Raw genomic sequence first — 22099 nt, 5'->3', positions numbered from 1 at the left:
AAAACTGGAACACATCTGTTAAAAGTTGGCAGGTTGAGCTGCCTGTGTTTTGTGTACACCTTTTTAGCCTGAAGACACCACTCCCTTGTCTCTCGCTCTCTCTCTCTCTCTCACGCTCTCTCTCTCTCTCACGCTCTCTCTCTCTCTCACGCACTCACCCTGAGATGTCAACACTTCACAGCGTTCTTCAAAACTGTACATACAAGGACCAGACAACACCTATTGTGTTACAGAAAACGGATATACAGTCCCGATTTGGGAGCTGTTTTGAGTCCAGGTACTTGGGGCACTGCGATGTGTATTTCGGCAGGATGTGGAGAGCCAATCTCATCTTACTCCAGGCTCTGACTCTGAGTCAGTACCTCTGGGCCCAGGAGGACCTAACAGCCATCTCACCACAGAACTGCAGTCTGGAATGTGTCCTGCAGGTGAGCCTCCACACACGTAGTAATTAAGCCTCTCTCTGTCACTCTACCTGACTTTCTATGTTGTTCACAAAATGTTTTGGCTCATTTTTTCACTGCTTTTGTTGAACACGCTGAAGGGAAGGAATCAGACTGGGTTATTAGGTATACGACTTGTACCAACAAAGTTGAGTTGATTTGTGTTTTCGAGGAAATATTTTGGAAGCTGCAAAAAAAAAATCCTGCACCTCAGATGAGGAATACTGAAAGGTAAAATGCTTTGATTTCTGGCGCTGTACCACTTATTTTACAAATCGTGTTGTCAAGATTTCTAGACAAACCCGATATGTCCTGTTTACCAAATGCATAATATAAATTTTCTGGTTTTAAAAAATGCCAAAATATTACAAAAGGTAACAGTGACCAGCGAAGGACAGTGACATGCAGGATAATTTAAAAAACCTGGATAAATCAAGGACAAAAACATCTTGAAGTGGATTACAGAAGTACGAAATTATTAATCCCAGTAAATAGTCACTGTAGAGTCGATTTAAAGTAGTACAGTTATTGACAGTAGTACAGTGATTGATTTAGGAAGTGATATATGCTATTAATAAGCAAATTATTTTATCCAAAGCGATTTACAGTCATGCATGCAAAGGTTCTGTTTAAGAAATATTCCAAGATGGAGGCTTTTAACCTACCTACTATACTAGCTACCTGACAGGTGAGAGCCTGGGTTCTCTGGCTGTTCCTGTTTTCTCACTCTCATTTCCTCCAGCTGTGTTTTGTTCTCTCTTAGACTAACAATAAACTTCAAGATGACCGAGCGTACATCCTGAAGGAAAGGATTAGAACATTGGGCTCCACCTCTGGGTTTACCTGTTCACTGTGTCACATACAAGTACTTTATGCATACAGTGGGGGAAAAAAGTATTTAGTCAGCCACCAATTGTGCAAGTTCTCCCACTTAAAAAGATGAGAGGCCTGTAATTTTCATCATAGGTACACATCAACTATGACAGACAAAATGAGAAAAAAAATCCAGAAAATCACATTGTAGGATTTTTAATGAATTTATTTGCAAATTATGGTGGAAAATAAGTATTTGGTCAATAACAACAGTTTCTCAATACTTTGTTATATACCCTTTGTTGGCAATGACACAGGTCAAACGTTTTCTGTAAGTCTTCACAAGGTTTTCACACACTGTTGCTGGTATTTTGGCCCATTCCTCCATGCAGATCTCCTCTAGAGCAGTGATGTTTTGGGGCTGTCGCTGGGCAACACGGACTTTCAACTCCCTCCAAAGATTTGCTATGGGGTTGAGATCTGGAGACTGGCTAGGCCACTCCAGGACCTTGAAATGCTTCTTACGAAGCCACTCCTTCGTTGCCCGGGCGGTGTGTTTGGGATCATTGTCATGCTGAAAGACCCAGCCACGTTTCATCTTCAATGCCCTTGCTGATGGAAGGAGGTTTTCACTCAAAATCTCACGATACATGGCCCCATTCATTCTTTCCTTTACACGGATCAGTCGTCCTGGTCCCTTTGCAGAAAAACAGCCCCAAAGCATGATGTTTCCACCCCCATGCTTCACAGTAGGTATGGTGTTCTTTGGATGCAACTCAGCATTCTTTGTCCTCCAAACACGACGAGTTGAGTTTTTACCAAAAAGTTATATTTTGGTTTCATCTGATCATATGACATTCTCCCAATCCTCTTCTGGATCATCCAAATGCACTCTAGCAAACTTCAGATGGGCCTGGACATGTACTGGCTTAAGCAGGGGGACACGTCTGGCACTGCAGGATTTGAGTCCCTGGCGGCGTCGTGTGTTACTGATGGTAGGCTTTGATACTTTGGTCCCAGCTCTCTGCAGGTCATTCACTAGGTCCCCCCGTGTGGTTCTGGGATTTTTGCTCACCGTTCTTGTGATCATTTTGACCCCACAGGGTGAGATCTTGCGTGGAGCCCCAGATCGAGGGAGATTATCAGTGGTCTTGTATGTCTTCCATTTCCTAATAATTGCTCCCACAGTTGATTTCTTCAAACCAAGCTGCTTACCTATTGCAGATTCAGTCTTCCCAGCCTGGTGCAGATCTACAATTTTGTTTCTGGTGTCCTTTGACAGCTCTTTGGTCTTGGCCATAGTGGAGTTTGGAGTGTGACTGTTTGAGGTTGTGGACAGGTGTCTTTTATACTGATAACAAGTTCAAACAGGTGCCATTAATACAGGTAGCGAGTGGAGGACAGAGGAGCCTCTTAAAGAAGAAGTTACAGGTCTGTGAGAGCCAGAAATATTGCTTGTTTGTAGGTGACCAAATACTTATTTTCCACCATAATTTGCAAATAAATTCATTAAAAATCCTACAATGTGATTTTCTGGATTTTTTTACTCAATTTGTCTGTCATAGGTGTGACGTGTACCTATGATGAAAATTACAGGACTCTCTCATCTTTTTAAATGGGAGAACTTGCACAATTGGTGGCTGACTAAATACATTTTTCCCCCCACTGTATCCTGTCTTTCTCGTGCACCATCTCAGGGGAGTCCAGGATGCGAATACTGCAGAATCAACAGAGAAGATGTTGGAAGAACCCTAGGCATTCCCTCTGTCGAGGCATTTGGAAGTAAGTTTGTTTCAGACCGAAAGTATTCACACCTCTTTTTACTTTTCCACATTTTTGTTGTTGTTGTTGTTGTTGTGTTACAGCCTGAATTTAAAATGGTTTAAATTGAGATTTTGTGTCACTGATCTACACACAATACCCCCATAAGGTCAAAGTGGAATTTTGTATGTAGAAATTAATAACATTTAAACTGATATGTCTAGTGTCAATAAATATTCAAACCCTTTGTTGTGGCAAGCCTAAATAAGTTCAGAAGTAAAAATTAGCTCAAATCGCTTAATAATTTGTTGCATAGACTCATTCCGTGTTCAATAATAGTGGTTAACATGAATTTTGAATGACTACCCCATCTCTGTACCCCCACACATACAATTATCTGTAAGGTCCCTCAATCGAGTAGTGAATTTCAAGCACAGATTCAACCACAAAGACCAAGGAGGTTTTCCAATGCCTCTAAAAGAAGGGCACTGATTGGTAAACATAAATTTAAAAAAACAGACGCTGAATATCACTTTGAGCATGGTAAAGTTATTAATTACACTTTGGATGGTATATCAATACACCCAGTCACTGCAAAGATACAGGCGTTCTTCTTAACTCAGTGGCTGGAGAGGAAGGAAACCGCTCAGGGATTTCACTCTTAGGTCAATGGTGATTTTAAAAATGTTACATACACTGCTCAAAAAAATAAAGGGAACACTTAAACAACACAATGTAACTCCAAGTCAATCACACTTCTGTGAAATCAAACTGTCCACTTAGGAAGCAACACTGATTGACAATACATTTCACATGCTGTTGTGCAAATGGAATAGACAACAGGTGGAAATTATAGGCAATTAGCAAGACACCCCCAATAAAGAAGTGGTTCTGCAGGTGGTGACCACAGACCACTTCTCAGTTCCTATGCTTCCTGGCTGATGTTTTGGTCACTTATGAATGCTGGCGGTGCTTTCACTCTAGTGGTAGCATGAGACGGAGTCTACAACCCACACAAGTGGCTCAGGTAGTGCAGCTCATCCAGGATGGCACATCAATGCGAGCTGTGGCAAGAAGGTTTGCTGTGTCTGTCAGCGTAGTGTCCAGAGCATGGAGGCGCTACCAGGAGACAGGCCAGTACATCAGGAGACGTGGAGGAGGCCGTAGGAGGGCAACAACCCAGCAGCAGGACCGCTACCTCCGCCTTTGTGCAAGGAGGAGCAGGAGGAGCACTGCCAGAGCCCTGCAAAATGATCTCCAGCAGGCCACAAATGTGCATGCGTCTGCTCAAACGGTCAGAAACAGACTCCATGAGGGTGGTATGAGGGCCCGACGTCCACAGGTGGGGGTTGTGCTTACAGCCCAACACCGTGCAGGATGTTTGGCATTTGCCAGAGAACACCAAGATTGGCAAATTCGCCACTGGCGCCCTGTGTTCTTCACAGATGAAAGCAGGTTCACACTGACCACATGTGACAGACGTGACAGAGTCTGGAGACGCCGTGGAGAACGTTCTGCTGCCTGCAACATCCTCCAGCATGACCGGTTTGGCGGTGGGTCAGTCATGGTGTGGGGTGGCATTTCTTTGGGGGGCCGCACAGCCCTCCATGTGCTCGCCAGAGGTAGCCTGACTGCCATTAGGTACCAAGATGAGATCCTCAGACCCCTTGTGAGACCATATGCTGGTGCGATTGGCCCTGGGTTCCTCCTAATGCAAGACAATGCTAGACCTCATGTGGCTGGAGTGTGTCAGCAGTTCCTGCAAGAGGAAGGCATTGATGCTATGGACTGGCCCGCTCGTTCCCCAGACCTGAATCCAATTGAGCACATCTGGCACATCATGTCTCGCTCCATCCACCAACGCCACGTTACACCACAGACTGTCCAGGAGTTGGCGGATGCTTTAGTCCAGGTCTGGGAGGAGATCCCTCAGGAGACCATCCGCCACCTCATCAGGAGCATGCCCAGGCGTTGTAGGGAGGTCATACAGGCACGTGGAGGCCACACACACTACTGAGCCTCATTTTGACTTGTTTTAAGGACATTACATCAAAGTTGGATCAGCCTGTAGTGTGGTTTTCCACTTTAATTTTGAGGGTGACTCTAAATCCAGACCTCCATGGGTTGATACATTTGATTTCCATTGATAATTTTTGTGTGATTTTGTTGTTAGCACATTCAACTATGTAAAGAAAAAAAGTATTTAATAAGATTATTTCATTCATTCAGATCTAGGATGTGTTATTTTAGTGTTCCCTTTATTTTTTTGAGCAGTGTAGTTTAATGGTTGTGATATGAGAACTGAGGAACACTAAACGCTCAACAACATTGTAGTTACTCCACAATACTAACCTAAATGCCAGAGTGAAAATGAGGAAGCCTGTACAGAATAAAAATATGCCAAAACATACATCCTGTTTGCAACAAGGTAATGTAATACTGCAAAAAATGTGACTAAGAAATTAACTTTTTGTCCTGAATACAAAGTGTTATGTTTGGCGCAAATACAACACATCACTGAGAACCACTCTTCATATTTTCAAGCATGGTGGTGGCTGCATCATGTTATGGGTACACTTGCCATCGGCAAGGACTAGGGAGTGTTTTGGGCTAAAAAGAACCGGAATACAGCTTTAAGCACAGACAAAATCCTAGAGGAAAACCTGGTTCAGTCTGCTTTCCAACAGTCACTGGGAAACAAATGCACCTTTCAGCAGGACAATACCCTAAAACACAAGGACAAATATACACTGCAGTTGCTTTCCAAGACGACATTGAATGTTCCTGAGTGGCCTAATTGCGGTTTTGACTTAAATCGGCTTGAAAATCTATGGCAAGACTTGAAAATGGCTGTTTTTCCCCATTCACCCTCTGAATGGCACACATACATAATCCATGTCTAAATTGTTTCAAGGCTTAAAAATAATTTTGTAACCTGACTCCTCCCCTTCATGTACACTGATTTTGAAGTGTATTTAACAGGTGACATCAATAAGGGATCATTGCTTTCACTTGGATTCACCTGGTCAGTCTATGTCATGGAAAGAGCAGGCGTTCCTAATGTTTTGTATACTCAGTGGAGACAGTATATTCAGAAAGTATTCAGACCCCTTCTCTTTTTCCACATAAATAGCCTTCCTCAACCAGTAGACCCCAAGACTAAAAAGGTTCAACATGTATTAAGGACATCATTACAGTATATACAGGGGTGGAAATTGAGATTTTGACATGTACAAATTAATTTTTCAAGGTGGGTTTCGCACTTCGCAGTAACCTTTTCCCATTTCCACCCCTGAACATTAGAGCACACTCTCATCCTATGGACCAATAACACACAGTGCCATTAAACAGCTGATGGACATGCATACGAAAGATCTTGCACACTTCTTCCAAATGCTTTATTAAAACACTACCTAAATCATTTTAGCTAAGACCGTAAGGTGTGTCCCAAATAGCACCCTATTTCCCATGCATTCGGAAATTATTCAGACCCCTTGACTTCATCCACATTTTGTTACGTTACAGCCTTATTCTAAAATTGATTAAATAAATGTTTTTCCTTATTAATCTACACACCATACCCCGTAATGACAAAGTGAAAACAGGTTTTCAGAAATGTTTGCAAATTTATAAAAAAAATAAAAAAACAGAAATACCTTATTTACATAAGTATTCAGACCCTTTGCTATGAGACTCGAAATTGAGCTCAGGTGCATCATGTTTCCATTGATCATCCTTGAGATGTTTCTACAACTTGATTGGAGTCCACCTGTGGTAAATTCAATTGATTGGACATGATTTGGAAAGGCACACACCGGTCTATATAAGGTCCCACAGTTGACAGTGCATGTCAGAGCAAAAACCTAGCCATGAAGTTGAAGGAATTGTCCGTAGAGCTCCGAGACAGGATTGTGCCGAGGCACAGATCTGGGGAAGGGTACCAAAATATTTCTGCAGCATTGAAGGTCTCCAAGAACACAGTGGCCTCCATCATTCTTAAATGGAAGAAGTTTGGAACCACCAAGACTCTTCCTAGAGCTGGCCTCCGGCCAAACTGAGCAATCGTGGGAGAAGGTCTTTGGTCAGGGAGGTGACCAAGAACTCGATGGTCACTCTGACAGAGCTCCAGAGTTCCTCTATGGAGATGGGAGAACCTTCCAGAAGGACAAACATCTCTGCAGCACTCCACCAATCAGGCCGTTATGGTAGAGTGGCCAAACGGAAGCCACTCCTCAGTAAAAGGCACATTACAGCCCGCTTGGAGTTTGCCAAAAGGCACCTAAAGGACTCTGACCATGAAAAACAAGATTGAACTCTTTGGCCTGAATGCCAAGCGTCACGCCTAGAGGAAACCTGGCACCATATCTACAGTGAAGCATGGTGGTGGCAGCATCATGCTGTGGGGATGTTTTTCAGTGGCAGGGAATGGGAGGCTCGTCAGGATCGAGGGAAAGATGAACGGAGCAAAGTACAGAGAGATCCTTGAAGAAACCCTGCTCCAGAGCGATCAGGAAATCAGATTGGGGTGAAGGTTCACCTTCCAACAAGACAACGACTCTAAGCACACAGCCAAAACAATGCAGGAGTGGCTTCGGGACAAGTCTCTGAATGTCCTTGAGCGGCCCAGCCAGAGCCCGGACTTGAACCCGATTGATCATCTCTGCAGATATATATATATATGTCCTTAAAACAAGTCAAAATGAGGCTCAGTAGTGTGTGTGGCCTCCACGTGCCTGTATGACCTCCCTACAACGCCTGGGCATGCTCCTGATGAGGTGGCGGATGGTCTCCTGAGGGATCTCCTCCCAGACCTGGATTAAAGCATCCGCCAACTCCTGGACAGTCTGTGGGGCAACGTGGCGTTGGTGGATGGAGCGAGACATGATGTCCCAGATGTGCTCAATTGGATTCAGGTCTGGGGAACGGGCGGGCCAGTCCATAGCATCAATGCCTTCCTCTTGCAGGAACTGCTGACACACTCCAGCCACATGAGGTCTAGCATTGTCTTGCATTAGGAGGAACCCAGGGCCAACCGCACCAGCATATGGTCTCACAAGGGGTCTGAGGATCTCATCTCGGTACCTAATGACAGTCAGGCTACCTCTGGCGAGCACATGGAGGGCTGTGCGGCCCCCCAAAGAAATGCCACCCCACACCATGACTGACCCACCGCCAAACCGGTCATGCTGGAGGATGTTGCAGGCAGCAGAACGTTCTCCACGGCGTCTCCAGACTCTGTCACGTCTGTCACATGCTCAGTGTGAACCTGCTTTCATCTGTGAAGAGCACAGGGCATCAGTGGCGAATTTGCCAATCTTGGTGTTCTCTGGCAAATGCCAAACGTCCTGCACGGTGTTGGGCTGTGAGCACAACCCCCACCTGTGGACGTCGGGCCCTCATACCACCCTCATGGAGTCTGTTTCTGACCGTTTGAGCAGACACATGCACATTTGTGGCCTGCTGGAGGTCATTTTGCAGGGCTCTGGCAGTGCTCCTCCTGCTCCTCCTTGCACAAAGGTGGAGGTAGCGGTCTTGCTGCTGGGTTGTTGCCCTCCTACGGCCTCCTCCACGTCTCCTGATGTACTGGCCTGTCTCCTGGTAGCGCCTCCATGCTCTGGACACTACGCTAACAGACACAGCAAACCTTCTTGCCACAGCTCGCATTGATGTGCCATCCTGGATGAGCTGCACTACCTGAGCCACTTGTGTGGGTTGTAGACTCCGTCTCATGCTACCACTAGAGTGAAAGCACCGCCAGCATTCAAAAGTGACCAAAACATCAGCCAGGAAGCATAGGAACTGAGAAGTGGTCTGTGGTCACCACCTGCAGAACCACTCCTTTATTGGGGGTGTCTTGCTAATTGCCTATAATTTCCACCTGTTGTCTATTCCATTTGCACAACAGCATGTGAAATGTATTGTCAATCAGTGTTGCTTCCTAAGTGGACAGTTTGATTTTACAGAAGTGTGATTGACTTGGAGTTACATTGTGTTGTTTAAGTGTCCCTTTATTTTTTTGAGCAGTGTATATATACTGTACATACACACACTACCGGTCAAAAGTTTTAGAACACCTACTCATTCAAGGGTTTTTCTTTATTTTTACGATTTTCTACATTGTATAATAATAGTGAAGACATCAAAACTATGAAATAACAAATATGGAATCATGTAGTAACCAAAAAAGTGTTAAACAAATCAAAATATAGTTTATATTTGAGATTCTTCAAAGTAGCCACCCTTTGCCTTGATGACAGCTTTGCACACTCTTGGCATTCTCTCAACCAGCTTCAGCTGGAATGCTTTTCCAACAGTCTTGAAGGAATTCTCACATATGCTGAGCACTTGTTGGCTGCTTTTCCCTCACTCTGTGGTCCGACTCATCCCAAACGTCTCAATTTGGTTGAGGTCGGGGGATTGTGGAGGCCAGGACATCTGATGCAGCACTCCATCACTCTCCTTCTTGGTAAAATAGCCCTTCCACAGCCTGGAGGTGTGTTGGGTCATTGTCCTGTTGAAAACAGGACAAATGAATGATGGACTGTCGTTTCTCTTTGCTTATTTGACATGTTCTTGCCATAATATGGACTTGGTCTTGTACCAAATAGCGCTATCTTCTGTATAAGGGGGCGACCTTGTCACAACACAACTGATTGGCTCAAATGCATTAAGAAGGAAAGAAATTCCACAAATTAACTTTTAAGGCGGCACAGCTGTTAATTTAAATGTATTCCAGGTGACTAACTCATGAAGCTGGTTGAGAGAATGACAAGTGTGCAAAGCTGTCATCAAGGCAAAGGGTGGCTATTTGAAGAATCTCAAATATAAAATATATTTTGATTTGTTTAACACTTTTTTGGTTACTAGATGATTCCATATGCGTTATTTCATAGTTTTGATGTCTTCACTATTATTATACAATGTAGAAAATAGTTAATATAAACAAAACCCTTGAATGAGTAGGTGTTCTAAGACTTTTGACCGGTAGAGTGTATGTATGTATGTATGTATGTATGTATGTATGTATGTATGTATGTATGTATGTATGTATGTATGTATGTATGTATGTATGTATGTATGTATGTATGTATGTATGTATGTATGTATGTATGTATGTATGTATGTATGTATGTATGTATGTATGTATGTATGTATGTATGTATGTATGTATGTATGTATGTATGTATGTATGTATGTATGTATGTATGTATGTATGTATGTATGTATGTATGTATGTATGTATGTATGTATGTATGTATGTATGTACGTACGTACAGTGGGGGAAAAAAGTATTTAGTCAGCCACCAATTGTGCAAGTTCTCCCACTTAAAAAGATGAGAGAGGCCTGTAATTTTCATCATAGGTACACGTAACTATGACAGACAAATTGAGAAATTTTTATCCAGAAAATCACATTGTAGGAATTTTAATGAATTTATTTGCAAATGATGGTGGAAAATAAGTATTTATTTAGTCACCGACAAACAAGCAAGATTTCTGGCTCTCACAGACCTGTAACTTCTTCTTTAAGAGGCTCCTCTGCCCTCCACTCGTTACCTGTATTAATGGCACCTGTTTGAACTTGTTATCAGTATAAAAGACACCTGTCCACAACCTCAAACAGTCACACTCCAAACTCCACTATGGCCAAGACCAAAGAGCTGTCAAAGGACACCAGAAACAAAATTGTAGACCTGCACCAGGCTGGGAAGACTGAATCTGCAATAGGTAAGCAGCTTGGTTTTAAGAAATCAACTGTGGGAGCAATTATTAGGAAATGGAAGACATACAAGACCACTGATAATCTCCCTCGATCTGGGGCTCCACGCAAGATCTCACCCCGTGGGGTCAAAATGATCACAAGAACGGTGAGCAAAAATCCCAGAACCACACGGGGGGACCTAGTGAATGACCTGCAGAGAGCTGGGACCAAAGTAACAAAGCCTACCATCAGTAACACACTACGCCGCCAGGGACTCAAATCCTGCAGTGCCAGACGTGTCCCCCTGCTTAAGCCAGTACATGTCCAGGCCCATCTGAAGTTTGCTAGAGTGCATTTGGATGATCCAGAAGAGGATTGGGAGAATGTCATATGGTCAGATGAAACCAAAATAGAACTTTTTGGTAAAAACTCAACTCGTCGTGTTTGGAGGACAAAGAATGATGAGTTGCATCCAAAGAACACCATACCTACTGTGAAGCATGGGGGTGGAAACATCATGCTTTGGGGCTGTTTTTCTGCAAAGGGACCAGGACGACTGATCCGTGTAAAGGAAAGAATGAATGGGGCCATGTATCGTGAGATTTTGAGTGAAAACCTCCTTCCATCAGTAAGGGCATTGAAGATGAAACGTGGCTGGGTCTTTCAGCATGACAATGATCCCAAACACACCGCCCGGGCAACGAAGGAGTGGCTTCGTAAGAAGCATTTCAAGGTCCTGGAGTGGCCTAGCCAGTCTCCAGATCTCAACCCCATAGAAAATCTTTGGAGGGAGTTGAAAGTCTGTGTTGCCCAGCGACAGCCCCAAAACATCACTGCTCTAGAGGAGATCTGCATGGAGGAATGGGCCAAAATACCAGCAACAGTGTGTGAAAACCTTGTGAAGACTTACAGAAAACGTTTGACCTGTGTCATTGCCAACAAAGGGTATATAACAAAGTATTGAGAAACTTTTGTTATTGACCAAATACTTATTTTCCACCATAATTTGCAAATAAATTCATTAAAACTCCTACAATGTGATTTTCTGGATATTTTTTTCTCATTTTGTCTGTCATAGTTGACGTGTACCTATGATGAAAATTACAGGCCTCTCTCATCTTTTTAAGTGGGAGAACTTGCACAATTGGTGGCTGACTAAATACTTTTTTTCCCCACTGTATGTATGTATGTATGTATGTATGTATGTATGTATGTATGTATGTATGTATGTATGTATGTATGTATGTATGTATGTATGTATATATATATATATATATATATATATATATATATATATATATATATATATATATATATATATATATATATATATATATATATATATATATACACACACACACAGTGGGGAGAACAAGTATTTGATACACTGCCGATTTTGCAGGTTTTCCTACTTACAAAGCATGTAGAGGTCTGTAATTTTTATCATAGGTACACTTCAACTGTGAGAGATGGAATCTAAAACAAAAATCCAGAAAATCACATTGTATGATTTTAAGTAATTAATTTGCATTTTATTGCATGACATAAGTATTTGATACATCAGAAAAGCAGAACTTAATATTTGGTACAGAAACCTTTGTCTGCAATTACAGAGATCATACGTTTCCTGTAGGTCTTGACCAGGTTTGCACACACTGCAGCAGGGATTTTGGCCCACTCCTCCATACAGACCTTCTCCAGATCCTTCAGGTTTCGGGGCTGTCGCTGGGCAATACGGACTTTCAGCTCCCTCCAAAGATTTTCTATTGGGTTCAGGTCTGGAGACTGGCTAGGCCACTCCAGGACCTGGAGATGCTTCTTACGGAGCCACCCCTTAGTTGCCCTGGCTGTGTGTTTCGGGTCGTTGTCATGCTGGAAGACCCAGCCATGACCCATCTTCAATGCTCTTACTGAGGGAAGGAGGTTGTTGGCCAAGATCTCGCGATACATGGCCCCATACATCCTCCCCTCAATACGGTGCAGTCGTCCTGTCCCCTTTGCAGAAAAGCATCCCCAAAGAATGATGTTTCCACCTCCATGCTTCACGGTTGGGATGGTGTTCTTGGGGTTGTACTCATCCTTCTTCTTCCTCCAAACACGGCGAGTGGAGTTTAGACCAAAAAGCTATATTTTTGTCTCATCAGACCACATGACCTTCTCCCATTCCTCCTCTGGATCATCCAGATGGTCATTGGCAAACTTCAGACGGGCCTGGACATGTGCTGGCTTGAGCAGGGGGACCTTGCGTGCGCTGCAGGATTTGAATCCATGACGGCATAGTGTGTTACTAATGGTTTTCTTTGAGACTGTGGTCCCAGCTCTCTTCAGGTCATTGACCAGGTCCTGCCGCGTAGTTCTGGGCTGATCCCTCACCTTCCTCATGATTATTGATGCCCCACGAGGTGAGATCTTGCATGGAGCCCCAGACCGAGGGTGATTGACCATCATCTTGAACTTCTTCCATTTTCTAAAAATTGTACCAACAGTTGTTGCCTTCTCACCAAGCTGCTTGCCTATTGTCCTGTAGCCCATCCCAGCCTTGTGGAGGTCTACAATTTTATCCCTGATGTCCTTACACAGCTCTCTGGTCTTGGCCATTGTGGAGAGGATGGAGTCTGTTTGATTGAGTGTGTGGACAGGTGTCTTTTATACAGGTAAGGAGTTCAAACAGGTGCAGTTAATACAGGTAATGAGTGGAGAACAGGAGGGCTTCTTAAAGAAAAACTAACAGGTCTGTGAGAGCCGGAATTCTTACTGGTTGGTAGGTGATCAAATACTTATGTCATGCAATAAAATGCAAATTAATTACTTAAAAATCATACAATGTGATTTTCTGGATTTTTGTTTTAGATTCCGTCTCTCACAGTTGAAGTGTACCTATGATAAAAATTACAGACCTCTACATGCTTTGTAAGTAGGAAAACCTACAAAATCGGCAGTGTATCAAATACTTGTTCTCCCCACTGTATATACCTCACTGTATAATAAATAGAGCTTTAAAATACAGCGCTAAAATGGTCATGGCAGAAATGTAAAAAATGGATAAGGTGGATGTATATGTATATCCATTAGTCCATTTTTGCATTTCTGCTATTACCATTTTAGCGCTGTGTGTTAAATGTTAATCATTACTATTATTATAATCCTGTTATTATCATCAATTTCCCCAGGTTGTGTTCCATGGCCATGTTTTGTCTTTCTGGGTGGACAGAGCTCTGACGTGTGCCAACATTATGTCCATGCGCCTCACGATGTGACTGTAGAGTTTGTAGCTGACGAGAATCCTAAATATGACACTGTAGTTGTCTCCTGGCAACCCAGCCAGTTTGGTAAGGGCAAACATAAGACACAAACATTTTCCTGTAATCATCAATCATATACTGTAGATCCAATGTAGGGGTCATTATAATTTACGGAATATGAATTCAGAGAAAAGGCTACTGGCCTAGAGGGTACCAATCTGAATATACAGTAATAATGGTGACTTTCATCCTGTATTGCCATAAAAATGATTTTGTACAATACATGCATTCATGTTAATGACTAGTATTATCATGCATGTTAACTCGCTCACTCTTTACCGGCCTTGTCCCTTTGTGTTTGTTCCAGGGATCTCCTTCCTCAGAGGGTTCCAGGTCTCCCTTCAGGCCTTGGGAGGATCTCATATTGCCTGTCAGCTCTTTCTCTTTCAAAGCAATATTTCTCTCTCTGCCGCATATGCCCAAAGGGTAGGACACTTTGCTGATATGACCCCATTCCCCAAATTTGTCTGAATTAGTTTTGAAAACACATCTATGAAAAGGTGGATAAAACCCAGTACAACCTCAATACCAAGTTCTTACAGAACTTGTATATACTATTTTCACTGAAAGGTAGTGAAAAGGAAAGCTACTGTAAAGTGAAAACTGTTTAAAGTAAAAAATGATAGATGTTATTGGGCCAATAAAGCAGGGTTTTGTCTTGTCAAGATTCCCACGACATCTAACAGTGTTTTTATTGGCTGTTGTAGGTGTACCAGTCAGACTCCTTCTCCCGTCTAGACCTGGGTGCCCAGTATGCTGTCACTGTGATGGCCCTGCCAGTTCCTGAGTTGTGGGATCAATTCTACCACAGTACAATGTTCACCACACGCAGTAAATCTTCCTCACACTATACAGTACCACATAAATGGAACACAGGAACATTGGGGCGGCAGGTGGCTTAGTGGTTAAGAGCGTTGTGCCAGTAACCGAAAGGTCGCTGGTTCTAATCCCCGAGCCGACTAGGTGAAAAATCTGTCGATGTGCCCTTGAGCAAGGCACTTAACCCTAATTGCTCCTGTAAGTCGCTCTGGATAAGAGCGTCTGCTAAATGACTAAAATGTAAAATGTTCACTAACACTGTTTGCTTCCACTATGACATAAATGTTTTTTATTTTTTTTATTTATTTTGTAAATTTACAATCAAACATAATCCAGTCAATAAAAATGCAATCTATTGTAAATAATGTGTGAATTTCCTGGCTGTTTTGCAGCATGCCCAGAGAAAAATGGACTTGAGCATTGCAAGAAAGGTGAGTAATACTACTTTGTTGAGTTAATGTTGACAATCTTATGAATCACTCTCTGTACAGCATTGGTTAATTTGTTTGTCAATGTTTTTTTTCTTTCTTCCTTTTATAGATTGGTACCCAAAACATATAGAAGTTCAGCAGGAAGGGTCTGACATTATTGTGACATTCAACCTTGCTCCCCCACATTTTGGAATCAACCGCTACTTCTCATTATGTTATGGAGGGGGGCTGAAGAGATACATCATTAAACCTGTGAGTGAGAGAGCTTTTGATCGACTATTTACATGTCTATGTGGAGAATGATTTACTGTCATTATTAGTCTGCCGTGTATAATGATTTCTACCTTTTTTATTGCTACCGTCTTTAGAATTCCACAAAAAACAGAACTCACTACAGTTATCATCTCCAAGGGCTGGTGGAAGGGTCCAACTACACATGTGAGGTGAGTCATTGAAAATGTGGCACAACTCAAACTCTAACTATACAAACAAAAACTTGTAGTTTCAGCCCATGTTTCCATAAATCTGTACTTTTTTTTTATCTCAGATCGCAGTTGATGAGGTAGACGCTGTAAGAAAAACATTCAATGTTCAAGTGATGCAGATTAAGCACGGTATGTTCCAATCAAGACCAACGTTTATACAACTTATACAAATGCTTGTAGATATTTTTTGCTGTGTACTTAGCATAGGTATATGATAGATTTTTTTTATTGGGTTATTTTATTTCATGTCATAGACCAATTGGTGCCCAGCCCGTACGACCTTATAAGACACTACTTATTTAAGTGCGTGTGCACAAAACGCAAAACAAAATTCCATTACCTGCAGAATTTATCATAAAAATGTCAATCAATCACCACACTTCTCCTTCTCCCCCAGGCTTTTAAAATAAATTGTGCAATGTCAAAAACTCCCTTTCTGAAAATGAGAAACAGTATAGAGTGTATAACAGCTTATCTAGCTATTTATACTGAACAAAAATATAAACGCAACATGTAAAGTGTTGGTCCCATGTTTGATGAGCTGAAATAAAAGATCCCAGACATTTTCCATAAGCACAAAGAGCTTATTTCTCTCAATTTTCTTGCACAAATGTGTTTACATCCCTGTTAGTGAGCATTTGTCCTTTGCCAAGATAATCCATCCACCTGACAAGTGTGCCATATCAACAAGCTGTTTAAACAGCATGACCATTACACAGGTGCACCTTGTGCTGGGGACAATAAAAGGACACTTTAAAAATGTGCAGTTTTGTCAAACAACACAATGCCACAGATGTCTCATGTTTTGAGGGAGCGTGCAATTGGCATGCTGACTGCAGGAATGTCCACCAGAGCTGTTGCCAGAGAATTGAATGTTGTTTTAGAGAATTTGACAGTACGTCCAACCGGCCTCACAACCGCACACCACTTGTAACCACTTCAGCCCAGGACCTTCACATCCGGCTTCTTCAACTGCGGGATTGTCTGAGACCAGCCACCCAGAGAGCTGATGAAACTGTGGGTTTGCACAACCAAATAATTTCTGCACAAACTGTCAGAAACCATCTCAGGGAAGTTCATCTGCTTGCTCGTCGTCCTCACCAGGGTCTTGACCTGACTGCAGTTCTGCGTCGTAACCGACTTCAGTGGGCAAATGCTCACCTTCGATGACCACTGGCACGCTGGAGAAGTATGCTCTTCACGGATGAATCCCGTTTCAACTGTACCGGGCAGATGGCAGACAGCATGTATGGTGTTGTGTGGGTGAGCGGTTTGCTGATGTCAATGTTGTGAACAGAGTGCCCCATGGTGGCGGTGGGGTTTATGGTATGAGCAGGCATAAGCTATGAACAACTAACACAATTGCATTTTATCAATGGCAATTTGAATGCACAGAGATACCGTAACGAGATCCTGAGGCCCATTGTCGTGCCATTCATCCACCGCCATAACCTCATGTTTCAGCATGATAATGCACGGCCCCATGTCGCAAGGATCTGTACACAATTCCTGGAAGCTGAAAACGTCCCAGTTCTTCCATTGCCTGCATACTCACCAGACATGTCACCCATTGAGCATGTTTGGGACGCTCTGGATCGATGTGTACGACAGCGTGTTCCAGTTTCCGGCAATATCCAGCAACTTCACACAACCATTGAAGAGGAGTGGGACAACATTCCCCAGGCCACAATCAACAGCCTGATCAACTCTATGCAAAGGTGATGTGTCGCACTGCATGAGGCAAATTGTGGTCACACCAGTTACTGACTGGTTTTCTGATCCACCTTTTTTTAAAGCTATCTGTGACCAACAGATGCATATCTGTATTCCCAGTCATGTGAAATCCATAGATTAGGGCCTAATGGTTTTATTTCCATTGACTGATTTCCTTACATGAACTGTAACTCAGTAAAACCTTTGAAATTGTTGCATGTTGAGTTTATATTTTGGTTCAGTGTATATAGTCTACCTTGCTCCCCGCAGAGCCACCTCCCACAGCCACTCCATCCCTGACCCTGCTGCTGCCTGTTGGCGTTGCCCTGGCAGCCATGTTAGTGGTGTTATTACTGGCTGTCATCTGGAAGAATCCCAGGCAGAACACGAGGAAGACAGAGATAAATCACGGTCGGCATCTTTACATTTCACTAACGATACCAATGCTTTCTTTGCATGTGCAGGTCAGACAGACAAAACGTTTTCCTCTAACAAGAATTTGGCAATACAATACATTTCATACACTTTGTTTTGTGCTTTTCAGAAATAATCGAGCAACATCTAGGCAAGAATGGGAATGAGGAACATGTGTCACTGACCAGCACGTTAACTCCGCCTCGATTACTAATTTGCTACAGCAGCGATGACGGCATTGCCCATGTCCGAGCAGTCATGCAATTAGCAGTCTTCCTGCAGCAGCACATGGCTACACAGGTAACACTGGGATGAGAATATCAGTACGACAGAACAGTGTGCAACGTTTAATTCAACAGAAACGGTACTGTACTTAACGACCAGTTGAAGAATGTTGTGATTATAGTGGCCCCAGAGAGCGATTGTGTATGCCGCGCTGCACGTCATTTCCAAATGGTCACACCCAAATTGATCAGGCCACACCCACCAAAACAGGAGCAAACGTTCCTCAAAAGGCTGTTGAAGAATGCTACACACCGTTTTGGGTGGAAACGTGTTATTCAGTGCAAACCGTCATGCAACATAGCAATCGTTGAAACCGAACTGAACGCACCTGGTCTTCTTGGTTGTAATTGAAAATTGCATTTTAAAGGGCCAAATGTAAATGTTATTTATAATACCTTGTTATATCACTTGTATTATTATTTATTGTTGTCTGTTGCGCCAGGTGTATCTGGACCTGTGGGATTCTCTAAGCTTGGCAGAGGAGGGACCCATGGGATGGCACTGCAGGAGGATCCAGGAGAGTGACTTTGTTCTGGTCATCTGTTCCCGGGGACTACAGAGGCGGCCATCTCAGAGCGACGAGGCACAAAGCCGAAGCTCGGCAGCAGCCGTAGTAGCTCTGGTGGGAGAAGAGCTTGGCAGTGCCAAAGCCAAGGGGAGAGACATCTCCAAGTACATGGCTGCCATATTTGAGTACTCTGAGGAGAAGGACATTCCTGCCCAGCTAGGGTTTGTGTCGCGCTACACCCTAACTAGAGACTTGCCTTTGCTCTTCTCCCACCTCCACGGTGTGGCCCTACATAGGCCTGGGGGGTATCTGAGAATAGAACACATTACAGAGGAAGGTTACACCAAGCTGCCAGCCGGTGCTGCTCTACAATGGTCTATACAGGAAGCTGGCATGGCGTTGAGTAATCATCAGGAATCATCTGATGCAGGGGGGGATAAAGAGCATGACAAACATGTGGAATGTGTGTGAGCGTGAGCATCCCAGTTGGGCCCTGCACTGCAAACTCCGGGACAATTGACTTATGATGACTGTATTCCCACGGGGGGCCAGTATAAAAAAAATATATGTATTCACTAACTGTAAGTTGCTCTGGATAAGAGCGTCTGCTAAATGACTAAAATGTAATGTAAATGTATTCCCAGAGGATAGCACTTAAAAGTATTAATTAAAACACTTCTTTCCAAAGTGGTCCTCGATGGGAAACTATTCTGTGACTGTTGAGCCCAGGCAAGCTTTTTAAAAAATGGCCTTCCTTATACAAGATGTTAGGAGGATTATATTATTGGTGTGGTTAGGGTTGACCATGGGCTATGTTGGATCATTTTAGATTCCCTACAAATAGTCTCGGAGTATTTGTAGCTCAGTTGGTAGAGCAAGGCGCTTGCAACGCCAGGGTTGTGGGTTCGTTTCCCACGGGGGGGCAAGTATGAAAATGTATGCACTCACTAACTGTAAGTCGCTCTGGATAAGAGCGTCTGGTAAATTACTAAAATGTAAATGTAATGATCTGTATGTACAATGCTTTAGCTATAGCCTGAACAGCCGCTAGTAGTCGCAGTTTACTTGTCTTGATGGTCTCACTATCTGCAGGCTAGGATATAAACAAATTTGACCATCAGTTCATTCAGTCCAGAATAAAGTATGAATCAAATGAATATAGCTTTTCTTTGCAATAGGCTACATTTGATGTTATTCCATATATGTTATTTAATTAAGAAAGCTGCGGAATGGAAAACAGGATTTTGATTGCCTTGACAGTTGAATAGGTTTTCTCATCTCCGTTATGCTAGCAGCAGGAAATTATGCTCGATATTATGCTGGCAGCACAGACGCGGATTTGTTTCTAAAAATAATAGTCCCCCTGCAAAGACATGCTAAACTTTGGGAAAGTCGATTTTTGAAGCATTCTAGTGCAGTAAAACGTGTTGCACGGCATTGCAACCACCTAGGAAAAATAGATATACCAGCATTTATTTTGAAAGTTTACACACATACTGGTATGTTCAAACCTATTTAAATACAGAGGGTGGAGTATGAAGTGCTGCTCGATATGTACGAGAGTCCCCCTCTAAACATATTTGGTTAGTAGAGACCCTACTGAGTATTTTCCATCCCACTTTAGCTCAGCTTTGTTTTGTTGTTATAGCCCAATATGTAATATACTGTATTGCATTGGGGGCAATGGAGGGGTAGGAGTAAAAAGCAAGCAGCAGGTCATGTGACACAGACCCCCTCAGACCTTAGTGAATGATTTCCAGCCACCAAGCTGAGACAGGTTGTAAGGCAGGGGTGTCAAACTCATTTTAGCTCAGGGGCCACATGGAGGAAAATCTATTCCCAAGTGGGCCGGACCGGAAAAATCATGGTATATATAACTTAAAAACAACAACTTCAGATTGTTTTCTTTGTTTTAATACGATCAATATACAACATAAAGCTGGAGCCTGAGGACAGTGTGTCCAAAATAGTACAAGCACAACATCACTATTAATCATAAAACACGTCAAGTTTATTTGAAAATTCTAAAGAAAAAGAACACACAAACACACAATGCCTCAGTGATTAACAGAACTGTTTCACAGATCACAGAACTATATCAGGGTGTCATTTCTCAGGCAGAAATGTAGATAAAAATAATGAAATCCTGTTCCCCAAACAAGTGCAAGAACCACAGAGTCAAGAATAGGTTAAATATACAAATAAAATAAAAACAATTAAAAACAATAGCACATCAACATAAAAACATATAAACATAAAGCTGGAGCCTGAAGACAGTGTCCAAAAGCACAACATCACAATTAATCATAAAACACCTCAAGTTATTTGAAAGTTCTGAGGACAAAGAACACACAAACACACAATGCCTCAGTGATTAACAGAACTGTTTCACAGATCACATAACTATATCAGGGTGTCATTTCTCAGGCAGAAATGTAGATAAAAATAATGAAATCCTGTTCCCCAAACAAGTGCAAGAACCACAGAGTCAAGAATAGGTTAAATATACAAATAAAATAAAATCAATTAAAAACAATAGCACATCAACATAAAAACATATAAACATAAAGCTGGAGCCTGAGGACAGTGTCCAAAAGCACAACATCACTATTAATCATAAAACACCTCAAGTTATTTGAAAGTTCTGAGGACAAAGAACACACAAACACACAATGCCTCAGTGATTCACAGAAGTATATCACAGATCACAGAACTATATCAGGGTGTCATTTCTCAGGCAGAAATGTAGATAAAAATAATGAAATCCTGTTCCCCAAACAAGTGCAAGAACCACAGAGTCAAGAATAGGTTAAATATACAAATAAAATAAAAACAATTAAAAACAATAGCACATCAACATAAAAACATATAAACATAAATCTGAAAGCGTTGCTCAAACTCCCGTAACAGTCCCGTTATTTGATCTTTGAACTGCTTCATGTCTGCCACATGTTGGGTCGCGCACACATTTTTCAGACAGGGGAAGTGAGCTGCATCACCACCGGCAAGTTGCGTCTCCCACAATGACAGCTTCAACTTGAAAGAACGTAAGCTGTCATAATACTGCGTGACAACTTTGTTGCGCCCTTGCAGCTGTTTGTTCAAGTTATTCAGGTGCTCTGTAACATCCACCATAAATGCAAGGTCCTGCATCCATTCTGCGGAATGAAATTCTAACACTGGTTTGCCCTTTTCTTCCATGAACTGTTCAATTTCTTCTCGTAAATCAAAGAAACGCCTCAGCACAGCACCTCGGCTTAACCATTTTACCTCAGTGTGGTATGGCAGGCCATAGATGTGGTCTTTCTCTCTGAGAAGGCTGTCAAACTGATGGTGATTCAGGCTTCTGGATCGGATGAAATTAACAGTTTGGATGACCACCTTCATGACGTTATCCATCTTTAATGACTTGCAACACAAAGC

General features: G+C 42.6%; 1 protein-coding gene across 1 annotated transcript; it reads left to right on the top strand.

Annotated features, from left to right (window-relative positions):
- The first annotated feature begins 156 nt into the window (after positions 1-156).
- Positions 157-19831, top strand: LOC311123816 (interleukin-17 receptor D-like). The gene is made up of 12 exons (XM_084198043.1): positions 157-428; positions 2954-3038; positions 13890-14048; positions 14329-14447; positions 14729-14852; positions 15233-15271; positions 15381-15523; positions 15640-15714; positions 15819-15885; positions 17740-17880; positions 18014-18183; positions 18611-19831. The coding sequence occupies exons 1-12, from the start codon at positions 165-167 to the stop codon at positions 19145-19147; spliced, it is 1923 nt and encodes a 640-aa protein (XP_084054169.1). The 5' UTR covers positions 157-164; the 3' UTR covers positions 19148-19831.
- The last annotated feature ends 2268 nt before the right edge of the window (positions 19832-22099 follow it).

This window comes from Coregonus lavaretus (assembly GCF_964263955.1).
Source record: "Coregonus lavaretus genome assembly, contig: HAP1_SCAFFOLD_540, whole genome shotgun sequence".
Classification (NCBI taxonomy): domain Eukaryota; kingdom Metazoa; phylum Chordata; class Actinopteri; order Salmoniformes; family Salmonidae; genus Coregonus; species Coregonus lavaretus.
The sequence above is the reverse complement of the archived record's forward strand: the minus strand, read 5'-3'. Positions and strand labels throughout refer to the sequence as shown.